Source organism: Mchenga conophoros, linkage group LG18 (genome assembly GCF_057382185.1).
Source record: "Mchenga conophoros isolate Kocher_MC1m ecotype Shallow Benthic linkage group LG18, M_conophoros_male_GT1.1, whole genome shotgun sequence".
NCBI lineage: Eukaryota > Metazoa > Chordata > Actinopteri > Cichliformes > Cichlidae > Mchenga > Mchenga conophoros.
The window spans coordinates 2,106,037-2,123,575 of NC_140543.1; the positions used below are offsets into that span (position 1 = coordinate 2,106,037).

At 50.9% G+C, this 17,539-nt stretch overlaps 1 protein-coding gene across 1 annotated transcript in view; it reads left to right on the plus strand.

The window, feature by feature from the left end:
• lamc1 (laminin, gamma 1) overlaps positions 1–17,539 on the plus strand; it is a 47,491-nt gene that overhangs the window by 27,591 nt on the left and 2,361 nt on the right. Inside the window, exons 3-27 of the mRNA XM_085254119.1 lie at positions 3,677–3,807; positions 6,566–6,732; positions 6,863–7,051; positions 7,839–7,956; positions 9,067–9,165; positions 9,305–9,441; positions 9,539–9,661; positions 9,941–10,130; positions 10,704–10,816; positions 10,931–11,152; positions 11,236–11,424; positions 11,598–11,846; positions 11,936–12,089; positions 12,335–12,477; positions 13,175–13,353; positions 13,427–13,583; positions 13,676–13,881; positions 13,969–14,048; positions 14,149–14,286; positions 15,963–16,107; positions 16,181–16,330; positions 16,409–16,523; positions 16,840–17,039; positions 17,121–17,279; positions 17,361–17,460. Coding sequence (XP_085110245.1) covers positions 3,677–3,807; positions 6,566–6,732; positions 6,863–7,051; positions 7,839–7,956; positions 9,067–9,165; positions 9,305–9,441; positions 9,539–9,661; positions 9,941–10,130; positions 10,704–10,816; positions 10,931–11,152; positions 11,236–11,424; positions 11,598–11,846; positions 11,936–12,089; positions 12,335–12,477; positions 13,175–13,353; positions 13,427–13,583; positions 13,676–13,881; positions 13,969–14,048; positions 14,149–14,286; positions 15,963–16,107; positions 16,181–16,330; positions 16,409–16,523; positions 16,840–17,039; positions 17,121–17,279; positions 17,361–17,460 — 3,853 coding nt within the window. The remainder of the gene's footprint in view (positions 1–3,676; positions 3,808–6,565; positions 6,733–6,862; positions 7,052–7,838; positions 7,957–9,066; positions 9,166–9,304; positions 9,442–9,538; positions 9,662–9,940; positions 10,131–10,703; positions 10,817–10,930; positions 11,153–11,235; positions 11,425–11,597; positions 11,847–11,935; positions 12,090–12,334; positions 12,478–13,174; positions 13,354–13,426; positions 13,584–13,675; positions 13,882–13,968; positions 14,049–14,148; positions 14,287–15,962; positions 16,108–16,180; positions 16,331–16,408; positions 16,524–16,839; positions 17,040–17,120; positions 17,280–17,360; positions 17,461–17,539) is intronic.

Genomic DNA, 17,539 nt, shown 5'->3' on the forward strand with positions numbered 1-17,539 from the left:
CTGCAGCTCCGTGCCAGTGTGGAGGCCTCGCCCGGGATGTGTTTTCTTGAAGGAAGAATGCTGCTTGGTTTTAGGAAGTCCTCCGGGAATCACAAACATTCAGCCTGGAAACAAACAGCCTGTCAGGAGGCGAACGAGAGCGAGCAGAGACGCAGCCAGTGATTATTTTAGAGGTGGAATAAACGTCCAGCTTCAGCTGTTTAGTCTGCAGTGTGTCAAGTCTTCCACATTAAAACTGCTCCACGGATTGAAATCTTAATCCGTTCTTCCTCGAGTCCAAGAGGGGGAAATTCCCAGAGATGTCCTGAAAGTGCTGCTGGGATTTTGTCCAGATGCGCTGTGAGCGTCCGGGACGAAAGATCCGACTCGTCTCCGTTAGCCGACCGACGTCAGCTGCAGACGTACCTGTGTCTCCCCGGGTGTTTCCAGAATGTGTAACTCAGGAACAGTGAGCCTGCTGGGGCCACGTTACGCAACATTAGCAGTTGTAGCTCCGGTTGTAGCGCACACCTAAAAGCGTGGGAACAGACTGTCACTGCGCCTGTAACTGGAGGTGGCGCCCTCTGCTGGCTCGTTTCAGCCAAACATCGGTTAAAAACCCAAAGACGTCGATTCCAACACGATGCCGTAAACGAGCAGAGCGCTCAGACCCTTTGAGCTCAGTCTGTTTGAAACGAAGGACACAGCTCAGACAGGAAATGACATCAGCAAGCTAACAGGAAGTCTGGTTCACTTCATTTCAAAAATAAAAAACTGTTCCTGTCCTTTTCCTGCATCTGCCATGTCTCGTTATCTTTTCCAAAATGTTGTGTTTTCTGTTTTTTGAAGGAGTTTCCCGCCTCGGGGCCACCGTAGGAAAAGAAACCCGGAGCGTGACATCTCCATCAGCCACTTTAACATGTTAGCTAACTTTCATGTAACGGTCGCGACATTTAAGGCTGATTTTTGTCGTGGAAGCACAAAGTGGAGTAAATGTGGTGTCGTTGGTCAGCAGATGGGTTATAGTTCAGCAGCTGCAGACGTGAGTCTGACAGGAAAGAATAAAACAATCGATCTAAATGTAATAAAGATCCCGTGGATGTCTAAGGCCACAGTCCTCGGTGAGGATGGTCCAGCAGGGGTGAATCAGGGATGTTGCATTTCTCTGCGGCTCACTCAGAAACAGTTAGAGGTGAAAAGTCGGGCCTGTAAACACTTGTGCCAGCAGCTCTCGGCTGTATTTAACGGCGTGATGGTTGATCGTCTGCCCGTTGAGGTGGACGCTCTCAGCTGCTGGTTATTTCCCGCTCAGAGATGACAGACAGCAGGAATGTCACAGAGCGACAAACAGCCGTCTGACGCCTCCGGCAGGCCGCCGCCTCCAAAAAGATCCTGGCTTTGGTATAAATAGCTCGATGCCAGCGGGACAAATAAGGAAGTTTAGAGCTGAGCTGCAGAGCTAAATCTGTTCATTTACACGGAGAGGAAGTACGAGGCTCGAAGGAAGCAAGGGAGGAAATGACGAGCCGTGAAAATGCTTTTCCAGAAGGCTTCGGCTGATCGCTTTTCCAAACTGGGATGGGTCATGTGATGGGGCAGACTGCCTGAACTGAAACATAGTCAAAGGTTACACTGAAAATATTACCAATAAAAAAATGAACTGGTTGTTTTATCAGCGTTTAAATGAGTTTACAGCTTCCTAATCGGCTGATATCGCTCCACCGATCACATCAGAGTGTAACAGAGTTACGTGGCAGCTAATTCTGCATAAATGCCGTCTTTCTCTGAGCATCTTAGAAGTTTTGTGTCTGGATAAAGGTGGACTGTGGGACCAACTTAGTAATGCACATGTGGAGGGTTTGAAAGGAGGAAACGCAGTATAGCTGTGACTTCATTGGCCAGCATTTCCTCAAAGAGCAGCCTTTGGTCTCAGGACGCCATCATGGAAGTGAGAAACCTGCAGTTCCTGTAGCGTCCACTGGAGGCTCCAGCATTCCTTTATAACTCGCCTAGATTAGTTTGCATTAGGGGCGTGGCCTCTATTCAATTTATTTAGATTCAGTTTTATTTATACAGCGCAAAATCACAACAACCGTCCTCAATGTGCTTTATATTATAAGGTCGACCCTACAATAATACATACAGAGAAAATGATATGATATGAATCATATGACCCCCTGTGAGCAGGATTTTGGTGACAGTGGGAAGGAAAAACTCCCTTTTAACAGGAAGAAACCTCCAACAGAACCAGGCTCAGGGAGGGGCGGGGCCATCTGCTGTGATTGGTTGGGGTGAGAGAAGGAAGACAGGATAAAGACATGCTGTGGAAGAGAGACAGAGGTTAATAACAGATATGATTCAATGCAGAGAGGTCTGTTAATACATAGTGAGTGAAGAAGAAACACCCAGTGCATCATGGGAATCCTCCAGCAGCCTACGTCTATTGCAGCATAACTAAGGGAGGATTCAGGGTCACCTGGTCCACAGAAGAGTGGCCTGATTATTTAAGACCTTGTAGATGAGGAGCAGGATTTCTGGATTTAACAGGCAGCCAGTGAAGGAGAAATCTGGCTCTAAAAACCAAGAGTGGTGGAGGCCGGCACGCTGAGTCTGTGGAGCTCCTGGTCATGGAGTAGCCTCTATAACAAGAAAGCACAGCTTCATGTTTCAGGAACCGGCTGTCGTGTTCAGAGCAGATTATTTGTGTTGCTCATGTTGGGAATGAACCCAGGAAGTTGTTTCAGTGCCGGTCGGCTGTGTTACCAGGCTACATGTGTGACACGGTTACATCAACATTTAACCGTCGTGCTCGGTGCTTTCAAGGCTTTATGCTCTGCTTGTTTCCTGTGAGGGTCTTCACAGGATTACCTCAGGACAGGTAAACTTCCTGTTTCCGAGCCTGTGAGTCGCAGGCTGTTCCACATTCCCAGCACTTGTCCGAGGATTTAACAGGCATGCGCGAAGTCACAGTTTTTCTGAGTGGGCGGACAAACATGGAGCAGGTCTGACAGCGGGCCAGCTCGCTTATATTCAGCTCCACTTTCCCCTCGAGCCGTCGCTTCGTCTTCAGCTTCGTCTTCAGCTTCGGGCCTGACGAGCTTCCTGCTGAACGGAGCTATCGCTGGCTTTCCCACGAGGCGGGATGTTGAGTAACTTTCTTTATCCTCTGAAACACAACAGGTGTCCTGAGTAATTCCCTCCATCTGGATCTTGTATCGTAAGGCCAAGAAAATAAATTCATTTCTGTGGAAATGTCACAGTGTGAGGGCCTGCTGGTGTCTGCGTCACTGTTTTTCCCACAGCTGGAACTGAAACCACTTCTCTGTTTGCAGAGTACAAAAACCAGGATGTTTCACACGCCTGCATTTGCTTTGAGTTTAATTAAAGTAATCAGATTACTGGGTGAGGTAGTCATGCTCTCTTCAGTGTGATCTTAAATCACTCTTGGGGCAGAATCGGCACAAACATGCTGAGGCTCATCCAGCAGTGACATCGTTCCAGCTGTTTGGATAAACGGGAGAAAAACCAAATAGTTTTAAATATTTCTTTAGTAGTTGGATCATAAAGACATAAATTATTTCCAGCCAATCAGGACATCAGAGCATGGTCAGGTGTATGAGCATGCTCCGTTGGCAGGTGATGCTCCTCTGTTTGCCCTCGTGTGTCTAACGCAGCATCCATGTTGTGTCTGTTGCAGGATTGGGTGACGGCCACCGACATCAGAGTGACCCTGAACCGGCTCAACACATTCGGAGACGAGGTCTTCAATGACCCCAAGGTCCTCAAGTCCTACTACTACGCCATCTCTGACTTCGCGGTGGGAGGAAGGTAAAGCCTCAGATTCACTGCAGGTCCTGTTTTTCAGTCGAGTCCTCCGGCGGAGCTCTGCTCTGCGGTCAGGTCCCGCCGTGTCACTGTGTGGTCCGCTTCCTTGTGACCGGCGCAGGATCCACACTAGAATTCGTTTTCGACAGGCATTACTCGAGTGTTGCACGGAGCACGACTCTGCAGCCATAATCTGTTTGAATGTGGAGCACATTTCCCTTACACCGCCAGCATTCCTGAAATTCCTAGCCGGCAGGGCCAGATTATAGGGAAACCGGAATGAGGCGGTCCGACAGCCGTGACGGATGGAAGAAAAGGGGCGATTCCCGAGCCGAGCACCTGGAGGATTTAACCTTTACTTGTCCCAGGAGGAGACACCTTCTGCACCTTCACCTGGATCTACCTGAGCGTGCTCAGCTGGCAGCTCTGTGGGCAGATTTATCTGCACTTTATTATATCAACACTTTTCATTGTGCAATTCTGCCAGTGACTCATTCATGCAAACACACAGCTCATGAACGCTCCTTTGAACTCCTTGAACTCGTGCAGCAGCTTGAAGCAGGTAGAGACTTTCTGAAAGCAGCAGCTCGCTGCTCATTGGACAGAAGATCACCTGGAGTTTTTCCCGTTTGCTCACGTTTTGGCCGGGAGGGAGCAAAGGGTTTAAATCCAGCTTAACATGTGTGATGTTCAGGATTTCTTTCATGCTTCTCCCTCCGTGCCTGCTCGGGTTCGACTGAACCTCCAACAATCTTTCTGTTTTTGAGGTCTTGTGAATTATGTGTAACCAGGAAGGTTTCTGATCCTGTGTAAACCCAGGACACAGCCACGGAGACGATGATCTTTATAGTTTGCTGTGAAGCGGGCGCAGCGATTTATTGAATTGTGTGCAAACGTGAAAATACAGCTTTTAATCCAAAAACGGAGTTTAACGGGCTCGTGAGTGAATCTTTGGTGTGACCTCCTTCAGCACAGCGTGAGCTCTGCTTTCGTTACGTATCGTTCGGAGCTCTTCTCCGTCAGGCTGATCCCACCAGCTGAAATCTGCTCCAACCACGATGGAGCCTCCACCTTGTTGCACAGAAGGACCTCTGTCCCGACCTCCTCCCTGAACCAAATCTAGATTTATCAGATTTCCCATCAGAACGGTTCCACTGATCAGTCCAGGTCTTCTATAGTGTGCATGCTGGGGCTGGGCCATATCAAACCGTTCACGGTGATACCGGTATAATGTTGGGCAACGATAAGAAAATGAAATATGGCGATAGAATATGGGTAAAACACGCATGTGCAGTGTTTTCATACGCACATGGCGGCGACGGAGAATGAGAAGGGCGAAAGCAGATCGTTGAATGAAACGGATGAATGAAATGAAACGGCAGCTACATTTAGCCACAGCCACCCTGGGGCGCACTGACAGAGGCGAGGCTGCCGGACACTGGCGCCACCGGGCCCTCTGACCACCACCAGCAGGCTACGGGTGAAGCGTCTCGCCCAAGGACACAACGACCGAGACTGTCGGAGCCGGGGCTCGAACTGGCAACCTTCCGATTACAAGGCAAACTCCCAACTCTTGAGCCACGATTGAACCAGAACTGGTTTGTAAAAATGCTGCAGCTTCAGTGGTGTGGAACTGGTTTGGCTTTCGTCCCTCAGATACACAACAAAGCACTATTTTTGGTAGCGCATGCGAGCGGGCCGTCGTTATTACCGTGTTTCTTGGAAAATACGGCGCACTTACAATCAATCGGAGCATTACGGCTATCGTAGGCAGGAGCCTCGCGGAGTGATGCGTACAGGTGTCCTTTCTCTGCGCCGAGGTGAGCCAGGCTTTCAGCTCTGAGAATCACCTCGTTGGTGTAAAAATACTTGGTTGTCAAACTGTTATTTCTAACATTTTTCATTTGAACTAAAGAAATGGGAGCAGACGATGTTTTTGCGACGGGCCGATGGAAACAAAGAGCTTAAAACTGGTTCTTTGCTCGGTGGTCCAAAGAAAAACTTTGAAAGAGCTTCAGAAATCCCGAACTCGAGAGCACCTCAGTAAAGTCTGGCTCCTTTGAAGCAGCACATAAAGAAAGGACTCGAGACTTTTGCACAAAAGTGTGTGGCTCTGTCCCACTAACGGCCGCAGACTGCCTCCTTCTGCTCTTGAGGAGTGATTGTGGGGACATCTCACTGAAGCCTTCGCACTCACCGCAGGAGAATAAAGGACGTGTTGTCCCACGGAGGTTCTGTGCGTCACTAGATGGCGGCGTATCTCCGACACATTCCTCAGCGCTGCTCGTGAGTCGCGCTGACTGTTTATCTGTGCGCTGCTTTATCGCTCCTTCGTTCTGTGCCGTGAGCTCCAGAAGGGCTCAGGCTGCATGCTGAAGTCTGCACGTTTACAGTATTAAACCCGCTGCACACTGACTCAGTGCTGTAAGCCCGAGGCGGTGCAGCTTTAACAGCTCGGAGCACGAACCCAGGCCTCTCTTCCTTCCCACTGTCAGTTTTTCCAACAGCTCGCTGCCAAGAGACACCTGAGACCATAGCCAAAGGTGGCTGCTGAGCAAGTCCCGTCCTGCTGAGGCGGGTGGCTGCGCTCCCTCGGGAGGTTTGAGAAAACCTTTGCTCGGAGCTGCAGAGCGGAAAAACCTCATCGGGAGCGAAAACAATGACGACAGTAAACTGAACAAAGAGTTGAGCTTTAATGACGGTGTGTGAGCGTTAGCAGCAACCTGGTCCAGGTGTGACAGGTGTGCTTCTCTACTTCCAGGTGTAAGTGTAACGGCCACGCCAGCGAGTGCGCGAGGAACGATGGAGGACGGCTGGTGTGTAACTGTAAACACAACACCGCCGGCGACGACTGCCAAGAGTGCCAACCGTTCTTCAACGACCGGCCCTGGAGGAGAGCGACGGCCGACAGCCCCAACGAGTGTCTGCGTAAGTCTGCCGCCGCACGTTTGCCCCGTCACCGATGATTTCACTGCGTCACGAGAGATTTTGGTGCATCTTCAACTTTTTCACTGTTACCTGTTTCGGGTCTTTTATTGTGAAACTCTCCATCTCTCAGCCTGCGAGTGTAGCGGGAAGAGTGCCGAGTGTTTCTTCGACGCCGAGCTGTACCGGGCCACCGGTCACGGCGGCCACTGCAGGAACTGCGCCGACAACACGGACGGCCCCAACTGCGAGCGTTGCCTCGACAACTACTACAGAGACCCGGGCGCCAGCCGCTGCCTGCCCTGCCTCTGCAACCCCGTCGGTGAGTGGTGCACACTGGAGAGTGTGTGTGTGTGTGTGTGTGTGTGTGTGTGTGTGTGTGTGTGTGTGTGTGTGAGAGAGAGAGTGGCCTTTCCCACGGACATTTGAACACACCATGAATGAACAGTGATGTGCTCACGTTTACATTTCCACTTGAACACAACAGTCAGACGTGTGTGTGTGAGTGTGTGTGTGTGTGTGTGTGTGTGTGTGTGTGTGTGTGAGTGTGATCGTTTGTTCTCGCGTTGTTTCGAGTGTTTGCTGATTATTTTCTCTATTTGATCTTTTTTTGGCCTTTGTTTGTGTTTATGTGGTAAATGTTTGTGTTCGTGATGCTTCTGGATGTTTTTGCAGCATGTTGAAATCACTTGTTTGCTCTTTGTCACCCGTCTTGACATTCTGTCGACTCCTTGCAGCAGTTTTTCTCTCTGGTGTCAGTTTGTCGGACGTCTCTGTTGTGATTTTTCAGGAAATCTGTCGAGTCGTTTGCAGAGAATCGAAACACAAATTGCAGAAAAGGTTTAAAGATCAGTTTTGGTGATTTTGTAAATGTTTGAGTGAAAACATGTGAAACCGCAGGCATGGACTTTGTGGTTTTCAGCAGTTTTTAACGGAGCGCAGCAGGAAACCACCGCCTAATGTGAGCCAGCTGCTCCACCCGCTCTGCACTGCGACGGCTCATTAATGCAGCTGATTGTTTGCATGTGGTTGGAGGTTAACGTGTGTGTGTGTGTGTGTGTGTGTGTGTGTGTGTGTGTGTGTGTGTGTGTGTGTGCGCGCGCGCGCAGGCTCTGTGTCCCCTCAGTGTGATGACCGCGGCATGTGTGCGTGTAAACCCGGAGTGACCGGAGAGAAGTGCGACCGCTGCCAGCCGGGACACCACAGCCTGACGGAGGCCGGCTGCAGGTACGCCGCTAACCCCAAACATCAGCTGAGCTCAGACACGCGAGCGTGGCCCGGCAGAGGTCATCAGCTCAGGTTGACCTCCTGCTGGGTGCACGGCTCTCTCACAGCAAACACTTTGAGTATCTCTGTCACTCGCTGGTTTTCCAGCTTGTTTGGTGACTGACGTCAGCCGGTCAGGAAGTCACGTTTCCTTCTGCAGCAGGTTTGAAAGAGCAGGAGGTTTCCCAGTTCAGGCGCATTTACATTCCAGGTCTCCAGAAACAGCAGAAAACACATCAGCAGCACGACTCGACTGAAAAACAGCAGAAATCACAATGATGTGAAAAATCCGTCCATGCTCTTCCACTCATCCTCTTCAGGGTCGCGACACCGAGCTGCCCCACGTGAGAAACATTTAAAAAATGAAATCATGTATAAAAAATTGGAACAATAAAGTCGGAGCAGAAGAAAACTGGACATAAATCAGGACTGAAGACAGATTTAAATTGTCCTGTGTTTGGTTTTATGTGGGGGGCAGTAACAGAGAGCCCGGCCACCTTTGGGTTTCAGGTGAGAGGCCGAGCTGATCCGTCCTCTGAGCTGACATGCTTTTTCTCTGAAGTCCAGCAGCCGGGCGTCCACAGAGCTCCGGCAGTCCAGCCGGAGGTGACGGAGCCGTGGCGTTCCTGTGTGGGTCAGATACGACTCTGCTGAGCGGAGCTGTCAGCTGCACGGCGCCAGCTTGTTAGAGAGAAGCCGGACGTCTCAGAGACAAACTGAACCGTCCAAAGAGGAGACGTTCTCCCACGTCAGGAGTGTTAAACCCCGTTTCAGTGAAGAAGAACTTGAACTTTGACCCAGGAGGAAACAGGGTCAGGTCAAGGGTCACGATTACATGAGCTGAAGTGGTGTTGGCTGCTGGAGAATGACCACTGAGCTGTGAGCGCCCCCTGCTGACTGAACTGTTTCAAACATCTTTTATTAGGAAGTATCATGGTTGTTACAGATTGATAGAACTTATGCCCCTTTTTTCTCCAAGCTAACAAAACAGACAAATAAACAACAACAAAAGAAAGAGAAAACAAACAAACAAAAAACCTGATGAGTCTGACTCTCTCTCTCCCCCATCAGGCAGTGCTCTTGCTCGCCCTCAGGCAGCACGCAGGAGTGTGACGTGAACACGGGTCAGTGTCGCTGCAAAGACAACGTGGAGGGCTTCAGCTGCGACAGGTGACGCACAGTCCCGCCCACACAGGGTGGGGCCCGCCCACAGCCCCGCCCACACACGTTCCGTTAACATGCAGCGAGTGAAAGTGCAGTTCGTGCAGCAGCACGTCACAGATGTGTTCTTGCTGCTTGTGCCCCTCAGGTGTAAGCTGGGTTACTTTAACCTGGATGAGAACAACCCTCAGGGCTGCACGCCATGCTTCTGCTTCCAGCACTCGTCCGTGTGCGACAGCGCCGACGGCTTCAGCGTCCACGCCATCAAATCTGACTTTAGCAGAGGTAACACTGCCTGCAAGCCCCACTCAGGACAGAGATGACCCCACTCTAACTCCACTGTACATGCGCTAATGTGTGTGTGTGTGTGTGTGTGTGTTAGATGATGAGCAGTGGACTGGTCAGGAGCGTGATGGAGCCAGGGGCCAGGTGCAGTGGTCATCCAGCGGACAGGAAATCTTCCTCATCTCAGAGGACTACTTCCCCATTTACTTTGTGGCACCAGGTACACACACACACACACACACACACACACACACACACACACACACACACACACCAGCAGAGGAGGAGGGGGGTGGCCTATTTTGGCGGTTTGGTCGTTTCTGACTCTGTAGAAGTCGTCTGTGGATTATCCGGTGGGCGTTCTGGGTGCAGACCCAGGAGTCCACACACAGGTGGAGGCCCCACCTCAGAGGCAAGAAACAAAACATGGATTTGTTTTTGTCCCTGTGTGACGCTGCTGCTGATTGGTCGGTGACTCTGACTCGTTTCTGTGTCACAGAGAAGTTTTTGGGGAACCAGGTTTTGAGTTATGGGCAGAACCTGACCCTGAACTTCCGAGTGGACCGGCGGGACAGCCGTCTGTCGGCCGAGGATCTGGTGCTAGAGGGGGCGAACCTGCGGGTGGCCGTCCCCCTCATCGCCCAGGGCAACTCCTACCCCAATGAGAACACGCAGACATATGTGTTCAGGTGAGGCGCCGTGTGTTGTTTTCCCAGTGAAAACCAGTATTTAATCCAGCAAACTGGAGCAGATAATCTGCACCAGTACGTTTGCTCTCAGCGTTAATCTGGAGTTTTGGGTGTAAATTAAACTCATAATCTGAACATAATCATGCAGTTTTTATTTACAACCTGTTCACATAGATTGATTTAATCTGGACTGTCTGGTTGCAGTCCCTGACATGTTTTGCTGACACAGATTATTTGCTGTTAATTTCTTCATAGTCATTTAATCTGGATTAAATTGAAAATATTTTGGTCATAAGATTTAAAATGATTAGTTGAATTGTGAACGCGGGGTGATTACTATTAAACTCCACTAATACTCTCTTAATCTGGATTAAGTTAGAGGTTTGGTGGTAATCTGTTTTGTCCTCCTTGTTTTGCAAATAATCTGGATGAAGCTGTGATATTTGTATGATTCTCAGGATTTGTTTCAGAATCTGCTGATGATGTCAGCTGATTTAAACCCTGTAGATTATTTGATAATCTGATTTTCCTTTTCAATGCTTTTGTCTTTGGTCTGGATTAAATTTGGTTCAGGCTCCACGACAGCACAGATTACCCCTGGAGGCCGACCATCAGCCACGCCGAATTCTACAAACTTCTCCACAACCTGACGGCCATCAAGATCCGCGGCACCTACAGCGACAGGAGTATGCAGCGTGCACACGCATGCACACACACACACACACACACACACACACACACACACACACACACACACTCTTATCGTCTACTATTGTTCACTAATCACTCACACCCTCCAGGTGCTGGTTACCTGGATGATGTCTCCTTGGTGACAGCAAGGCGGGGACCAGGTGTCCCGGCCCGCTGGGTGGAGCAGTGCACGTGTCCTCAAGGTTACCAGGGTCAGCACTGTGAGCAGTGCACGGTTGGATACCGCCGCGCCCAGCCGGAGCTCGGACCCTTCAGCTCCTGCGAGCCGTGCAACTGTAACGGCCACAGCGAGACCTGCAACACCAACACAGGTGAGGGTGGTGTCAGCGCGTCACAGAGGGCTGAGTGATGGGTTCGTTAATACTCAGGGCTGCTTTTTCTGTCCTCCACCCAGGAGCGTGCGACTGTCAGGACAACACGGCCGGTCTGAGCTGCGAGCGCTGCCAGGACAGTTTTTATGGCGACGCCACCCAGGGAACGCCAGGTGACTGTCAGCCATGTCCCTGCCCGCCCGGAGCCACCTGCGCTGTCGTTCCCAGAACCAGAGAGGTGGTGTGCACCAACTGCCCCACTGGGACTACAGGTACCAGATGCTAAACTGTCCGCCATTAGTCCAGTGTGAGGTGTGTTGTTCTTCCATGCTGTGCCGGTGTCGGGCGTGTCCCCGGTGCCCTGTAGGTTTCATGAAGTGATTAAAAATAGGTTTCCTTGATTAACTGTTACGTGTGCCAATCACGTGACCTCACCTGTGTGCAGGTAAGCGCTGCGAGCTGTGCGATGATGGATTCTTCGGCGACCCTCTGGGTCAGAACGGCGGCGTAGTCCGAACGTGTCGGAGCTGCAAGTGCAGCGGCAACATCGACCCCAACGCCGTCGGAAACTGCAACCGCGAGAACGGAGAGTGCCTCAAATGCATCTACAACACCGACGGCTTCTTCTGCGACCGCTGCAAAGAGGGTTTCTATGGCAACGCGCTGGCCCCCGAGCCTGCCGACAAGTGCAAACGTAAGAGGAGTCCAAAACCGAAATCCTTCCCGTGATGTTTGAATTGCGAGCGCAGCGAGGAAACAGTGTGATCTCTGATTTGTCCCCAGCCTGCGCCTGCTCGCCGCTCGGCACCAGGAACCAGCAGACCAGCTGCTCTCAGGGCACGGGTCAGTGCGAGTGCCTCCCCAACGTGGCCGAACGCGACTGCAGCGCCTGCATGCCCGGCTTCTTCAACCTGCGGAGCGGGAATGGCTGCGAGCGGTGCGTCCATCACGCCCACACATCTGTAGCTGTGCTTCGGTTCTGAGCGCCTTCACGGGCTCACGGCACGAAACCTCAGTCTTAGTCACGCTTACAGCGATAAACTTTAAATTCTCTTTCATTTCCAGCTGACTGGAAACCTGTGATTAGTCGATTCTGAGCAATTCTTCCAGGAAAACGCAAACATGCACGTGTTTCATTGTGTTGTTTACTCATAGATGATGTTCTTCTACTTCCCCCCACAGGTGCAACTGCAATCCCATTGGCTCCACCAACGGCCAGTGTGACATCGTTACGGGACAGTGCGAGTGTCAGCCGGGCGTCACCGGCCTTCGGTGCGAGCGCTGCGAGACCAACTTCTTCGGCTTCAGCGTGTCTGGATGCAAACGTGAGGAAACTCGATAATGTCACAGCGAGTCCATCGCTGTGACGTTTTAGCGTTACGTGAACAGAACAGGACCCAGAATAGATCCTGGTGGATCTCCTCCGGTCGGAGGTCAGCAGGCACCGGCTCAGGTCTGTTAGAACCAGAAACATGAAGCCATGATCAGCTTTTCAGGGCTTTGCATCAACTGCGTGCACGAGGTGCACCGTGCACCAGGAAGTGTTTAAATCTAGTTTCTGCACCTGCACAGATCCAACCTGCCAACACGCTGTTTTTGATATCATATTGTACGGCTCCAGAATAGATCCTCTGAGAACTTCCTTAACCCTGATACCTGTTTAAGGTAAACACAGCAGTTTGTAATGTCACAGCGCGCCGTCTGTTAGTGTGGAGTAAACTGGGACTGAAAGGCAGGATCCCAGTTTGCATTCCTGCACACTTGGACGCTGCAGCACCTGCTTCAGTGAAGACTCAGACCTTCTCTGCTCTAACAAACTGTAAAGTTCAACTTTATTCAGCCTGCAGTTTGCAGGTCTGAGCCGCGTCGTCTTCCATCACATCAGGCAGGCTCGAGTCTGTGTGTTAGACAAAACCGAGTCCTGTAACTTTAAGAATCCTTTGAGCGTTCAGGGTGACGAGCTGTGCTGTGTGTATGAGAGCTGTTATTAATGGACCGACGTCCTCGTCTTTGTTCCTGCAGCCTGCGATTGCGACCCCGAGGGCTCCGTGTCGGGTCAGTGTAAGGAGGACGGTCGCTGCGAGTGTCGGCCCGGCTTCGTCGGAGCTCGGTGCGACATGTGTGAGGAGAATTACTTCTACAACCGCTCGGTGCCGGGCTGCCAGCAGTGTCCTTCCTGCTACAGTCTGGTCAGAGACAAGGTGAGCCCGACTCCGAGGCAACGCCTTCGCTCTCCTCGCACAGAGGAGCTAACGTTTCTGTCTGCGCGTCCAGGTGAACCAGCAGAGGCAGAAGCTTCACGAACTGCAGACGCTGATCGATAACCTCGGCTCGGGTCAGGACACCGTCAGCGATCAGGCCTTCGAGGATCGTCTGAAGGAGGCAGAGAGGGCCATCATGGACCTGCTGGAGGAGGCCAAGGCCAGCAAAGGTGAGACCTGAACTGAGATCTGACGTTTGCAGTTTATTTCCTGTTGCTGAGCAGAAAGCCAGACTGAATGTCTGTGACCTTTGACCCCGCAGAAGCGGACCAAGGCCTGCTGGACCGCCTAAACGGCATCAACAACACTCTGACCACTCAGTGGAACCGTCTGAAGAGCATCCGAAACACAGTGGACGACACCGGCACTCAGGCCGACCTCGCCCGGGGCCGAGTACGCGACGCCGAGAACCTGATCGACCGCGCCCGCCAGGAGCTGGACAAAGCCAAGGACGCCATCAGCAAAGTGGTGAGTGAGGGTGCTGTTTCCATGGCGACTAACCGAGCTCTAAGGCATTTGGGGTTTTTTATAAAACACGACTGATGTCATCGACAGGACATCAAACCGCCCGGCGGCACCGGAGCGCCCAACAACCTGACGCTGCTGGCCGAGGAGGCGCGGAAGCTCGCCGACAAGTAAGACCCCACGACACGTGTCATCAACACGCGCTGACGGCCTGACCTTAACCTGAATACTCGTCAAAGACACAAACCGTTTGGACTTTTCTCCCTGCAGACACAAGATGGACGCTGACCAGATTGAGAGGATCGCCAAAGACGCCAACGATACGTCCAACAAAGCATACAACCTGCTGCAGAAGACTCTGGAGAAAGAGAGGAAAACGAGCGAGGAGATCGAGGAGCTCAACACGAAGTACGTCCCACCGCCTGACGAAACCTCACTTTAGTTTTCCCTGCCGTCATGGTTACAGGTGGTTTTTGCCTTTTTGTTTTTGATTTGTGAGGTTTTTGTTGCTTTGTGTGAGAAATCCTCCTCGGTTTGGCCCTGTGGAGGTTTTTTGGAGGTTTCGTCTCCCCTTCATTTGTTTTTCATCCTTCCTGCTTCGGTTTTGTCCACGTTGTGGTTTTTTGAATCTTCGGTCACATCTGTTCAGTTATTCCATCCCTTTTTTTGAGTCTCTATTTTTTTCTTGTTCTTGTGGTTAATTTGCTTTATTTCGACTCATTCTTGGGACCTTTGTAGTGATTATACGCGGCTCTGTGGTTATTTTGCATCTCTTTGTGGTCATATTGTGTCTCCTGGTCATTATAGCTGTGAGGAATTTTTTTTTTTTTTCATTTTTAACTATTTTTATAGTAACTTTCTGAACTCCTTGGTGGTTTCTTTGCATCCCACTGTCTCCCCCCAGGGCTCTGGAGTGCAAATGTGACCAAATTTTTCAATGGTGCAACTAAAAAAATCTTAGGTCGCACCGCATCGACCAACTGTTTGAGTAAAAAAAGAAAAAGTGTCTGCAACTCTGAAAGTCTCCGTGTGGTCAACAACAGACGCACGTTATCGTTGTCTAAACCAATCAGAGATAGTCAAGGGCGGGACCTCTCTGATTGGCCGTGGTCCAGTTGAAAGTGCAGGCAGAGAGGGAGGTGAGTAGCTTGAATAAAGCGATATCGATTCATTTAATCCTGAATCGACTTTTAAGTATAACCGTGTTTGGCCAGAAACGCCAGAATCTCAGGTTAAATATTTCCACAAACAGTAAATGAGAGCAGGCACACGGACTCCACACAAAGACGGAAACACAGACCCGAAGCATCAGAATCAGTTTTCTGTTTCGGCTTTCTGACCCGACGGCCCGTACACGGACACGCCGTCGGGGCTGGAAGCCGACAGCTCGCTGATGCGTCGGGTCCGCGCTGTGTTTACGTCTTTTTTGTGTTGATTCTGAGCTGCAGGTTTTGTCTCTCGCCAACCAAAATTCACTGAACCAGCAGCAAAAGAAGATCAAACTACGCTCCACATTTGATAAACATCGTCATGAATTCCCTCTGAGCGTCGCTGTTTTGCTTCCACCACAATAAAACTCACACACACAGTTTCTCATCTCAAATCTGTTTTCTGTATTATTCATTCTCTTATTATAACACTGCGGTGTTCAGCAATGCGGTTGAAAAACTTGGGTGCGCCTAACTTTTCTGCTGGTGCGGCACCAGTGCAACCGTGGCGACCCGTTAGTCTAGAGCTCCGCCCCTTCAGTCATTTTCCTTTTGTCGTTACTTTGCTTCTTAAAGTCATTTTTCATCCTTTTATAATACCATAATAATGCCAATCGCTGGAATTAATACTGAAGTTTTTGGGATTCTTTTAATGTTATTTGATGCTCTGCAGCTCGTCCACACGGGCTCTCGTGCATCCAGCAAGCTGTTCATCAGATCGTTTTGGAAAGGACAGAAACGTACAGCTCGTTCTTTGGTCTCACAGCTGGCTTCAGATCCAGAGTGATTTTTGTTGTCAGACATTTCCTTCAAAGATGGAAGAGGAAGAGTCGTTGAGCAGACTTCCTGATCGTCTGTGTTTTGTGTCCTGTCCAGGTACAACGAGGCGAAGGAACTGGCCAAGAGCCTGGAGAAACAGGCCACCAAGGTTCAGACCGAGGCCGAGGAGGCCGGAAACAAAGCTTTGAAGCTCTTCGCTAACCTGACCAGCCTCCCGCAGATCGACACCAAGGCCCTGGAGGTGAGAGATGGACGCCGCAGTTTAATGTGAAACAGCGGAGGAAAAGTGTCGTAACTCACGTTTCTGTTTTCAGGAGGATGCCAATAAGATCAAGAAGGAGGCGGCGGACGTCGACAAGCTGATCGATAAGACGGAGAAGGAGTACAACGACCTCCGAGAAGACCTGAAGCCCAAAGAGCAGGAAGTGCGCAAACTGCTGGATAAAGGCAAAAGTGAACAGCAGGTGAGTTCAGGGCCTCTGGGAGCTTCTCAGGAGAAAAAAACGCAACACACAAAACTGTTTCCTCTTCCTGTGCAACAGACGGCCGATCAGCTGCTCGCTCGAGCCGACGCCGCCAAAGCTCTGGCCGAGGAGGCGGCGAAGAAGGGCCAGGCGACGTTTAAGGAGGCTCAGGACATCCTGGACAACCTCAGAGGTACCCGAGTGTCCGCCGTTCACCGGTTTCTGTCCGTGCTGCGTTATTGGTCCGTTCAAAACAAGATAATTAATAAAAAAATCCTGTAAAACTGTCCATCGAGGCTTTGAGTTGACTTTAACAACAAAAAAACCTCTTGAAGGTGCTAATAGTTTGTAATGCGTCCCCTTTTCCATTTTCCTGAAATGCACCATTTCTGCTTCAGGCTCCGGGTGAGATGGTACAAATCTGCACGGAGATTTAAAATAAAGCCGTTTTCGTCACGTAACTCTGATCCTCGTCCACCTGCGGGGTTTTTCTCTCTGACTTCCTGCAGATTTTGATAAGAGGGTCAACGACAACAAGACCGCCGCAGAGGAAGCCTTGAAGAAGATCCCCATCATCAACGCCACTATCATGGCCGCCAACGAGAAGACCAGGCAGGCGGAGGAGGCGCTGGGCAACGCTGCCGCCGATGCTCGAGAGGCAAAGAGCAAGGCGGAGGACGCCGAGAGGATAGCCAGTAATGTGCAGAAGGTAAAGCGGCGGCTCGTCATTGGCCTGTGTCAGCTCGCCGGTTTCTCTCCTCTCACTGTGATTAAACTCGTGTCCTCGCAGGGCTCCGCCAAGACCAAAGAGGAGGCGGAAAAAGCCTTCCAGGACACCACCAATCTCGACAACGAGGTCAACGACTTGATGGCACAGCTGACCGACGCCGAGAAGGAGCTCAAGGAGAAGAAGGCCCAGGCCGACCAGGACATGATGATGGCGGGGATGGTATGACTCGCTCGTCACTGAACTCTCAGACTCTTTCTCCGGACATTATAAAAAGTTTAACATCCGTGTTCCTGTCCTCAGGCTTCAAACAGTGCAAAGGACGCCGAGGATAACGCCCGCAAAGCGAAGAGTACAGTGAAGACGGTCCTGAAGGTCATCTCGGACCTGATGAACCAGCTCGGTAAGAACACCAGTCGAGCTGCAGCACCTGAACTTCTGAGAATGACTCGTTTCTTCGGGAGAAACCATAACGCTGCCTT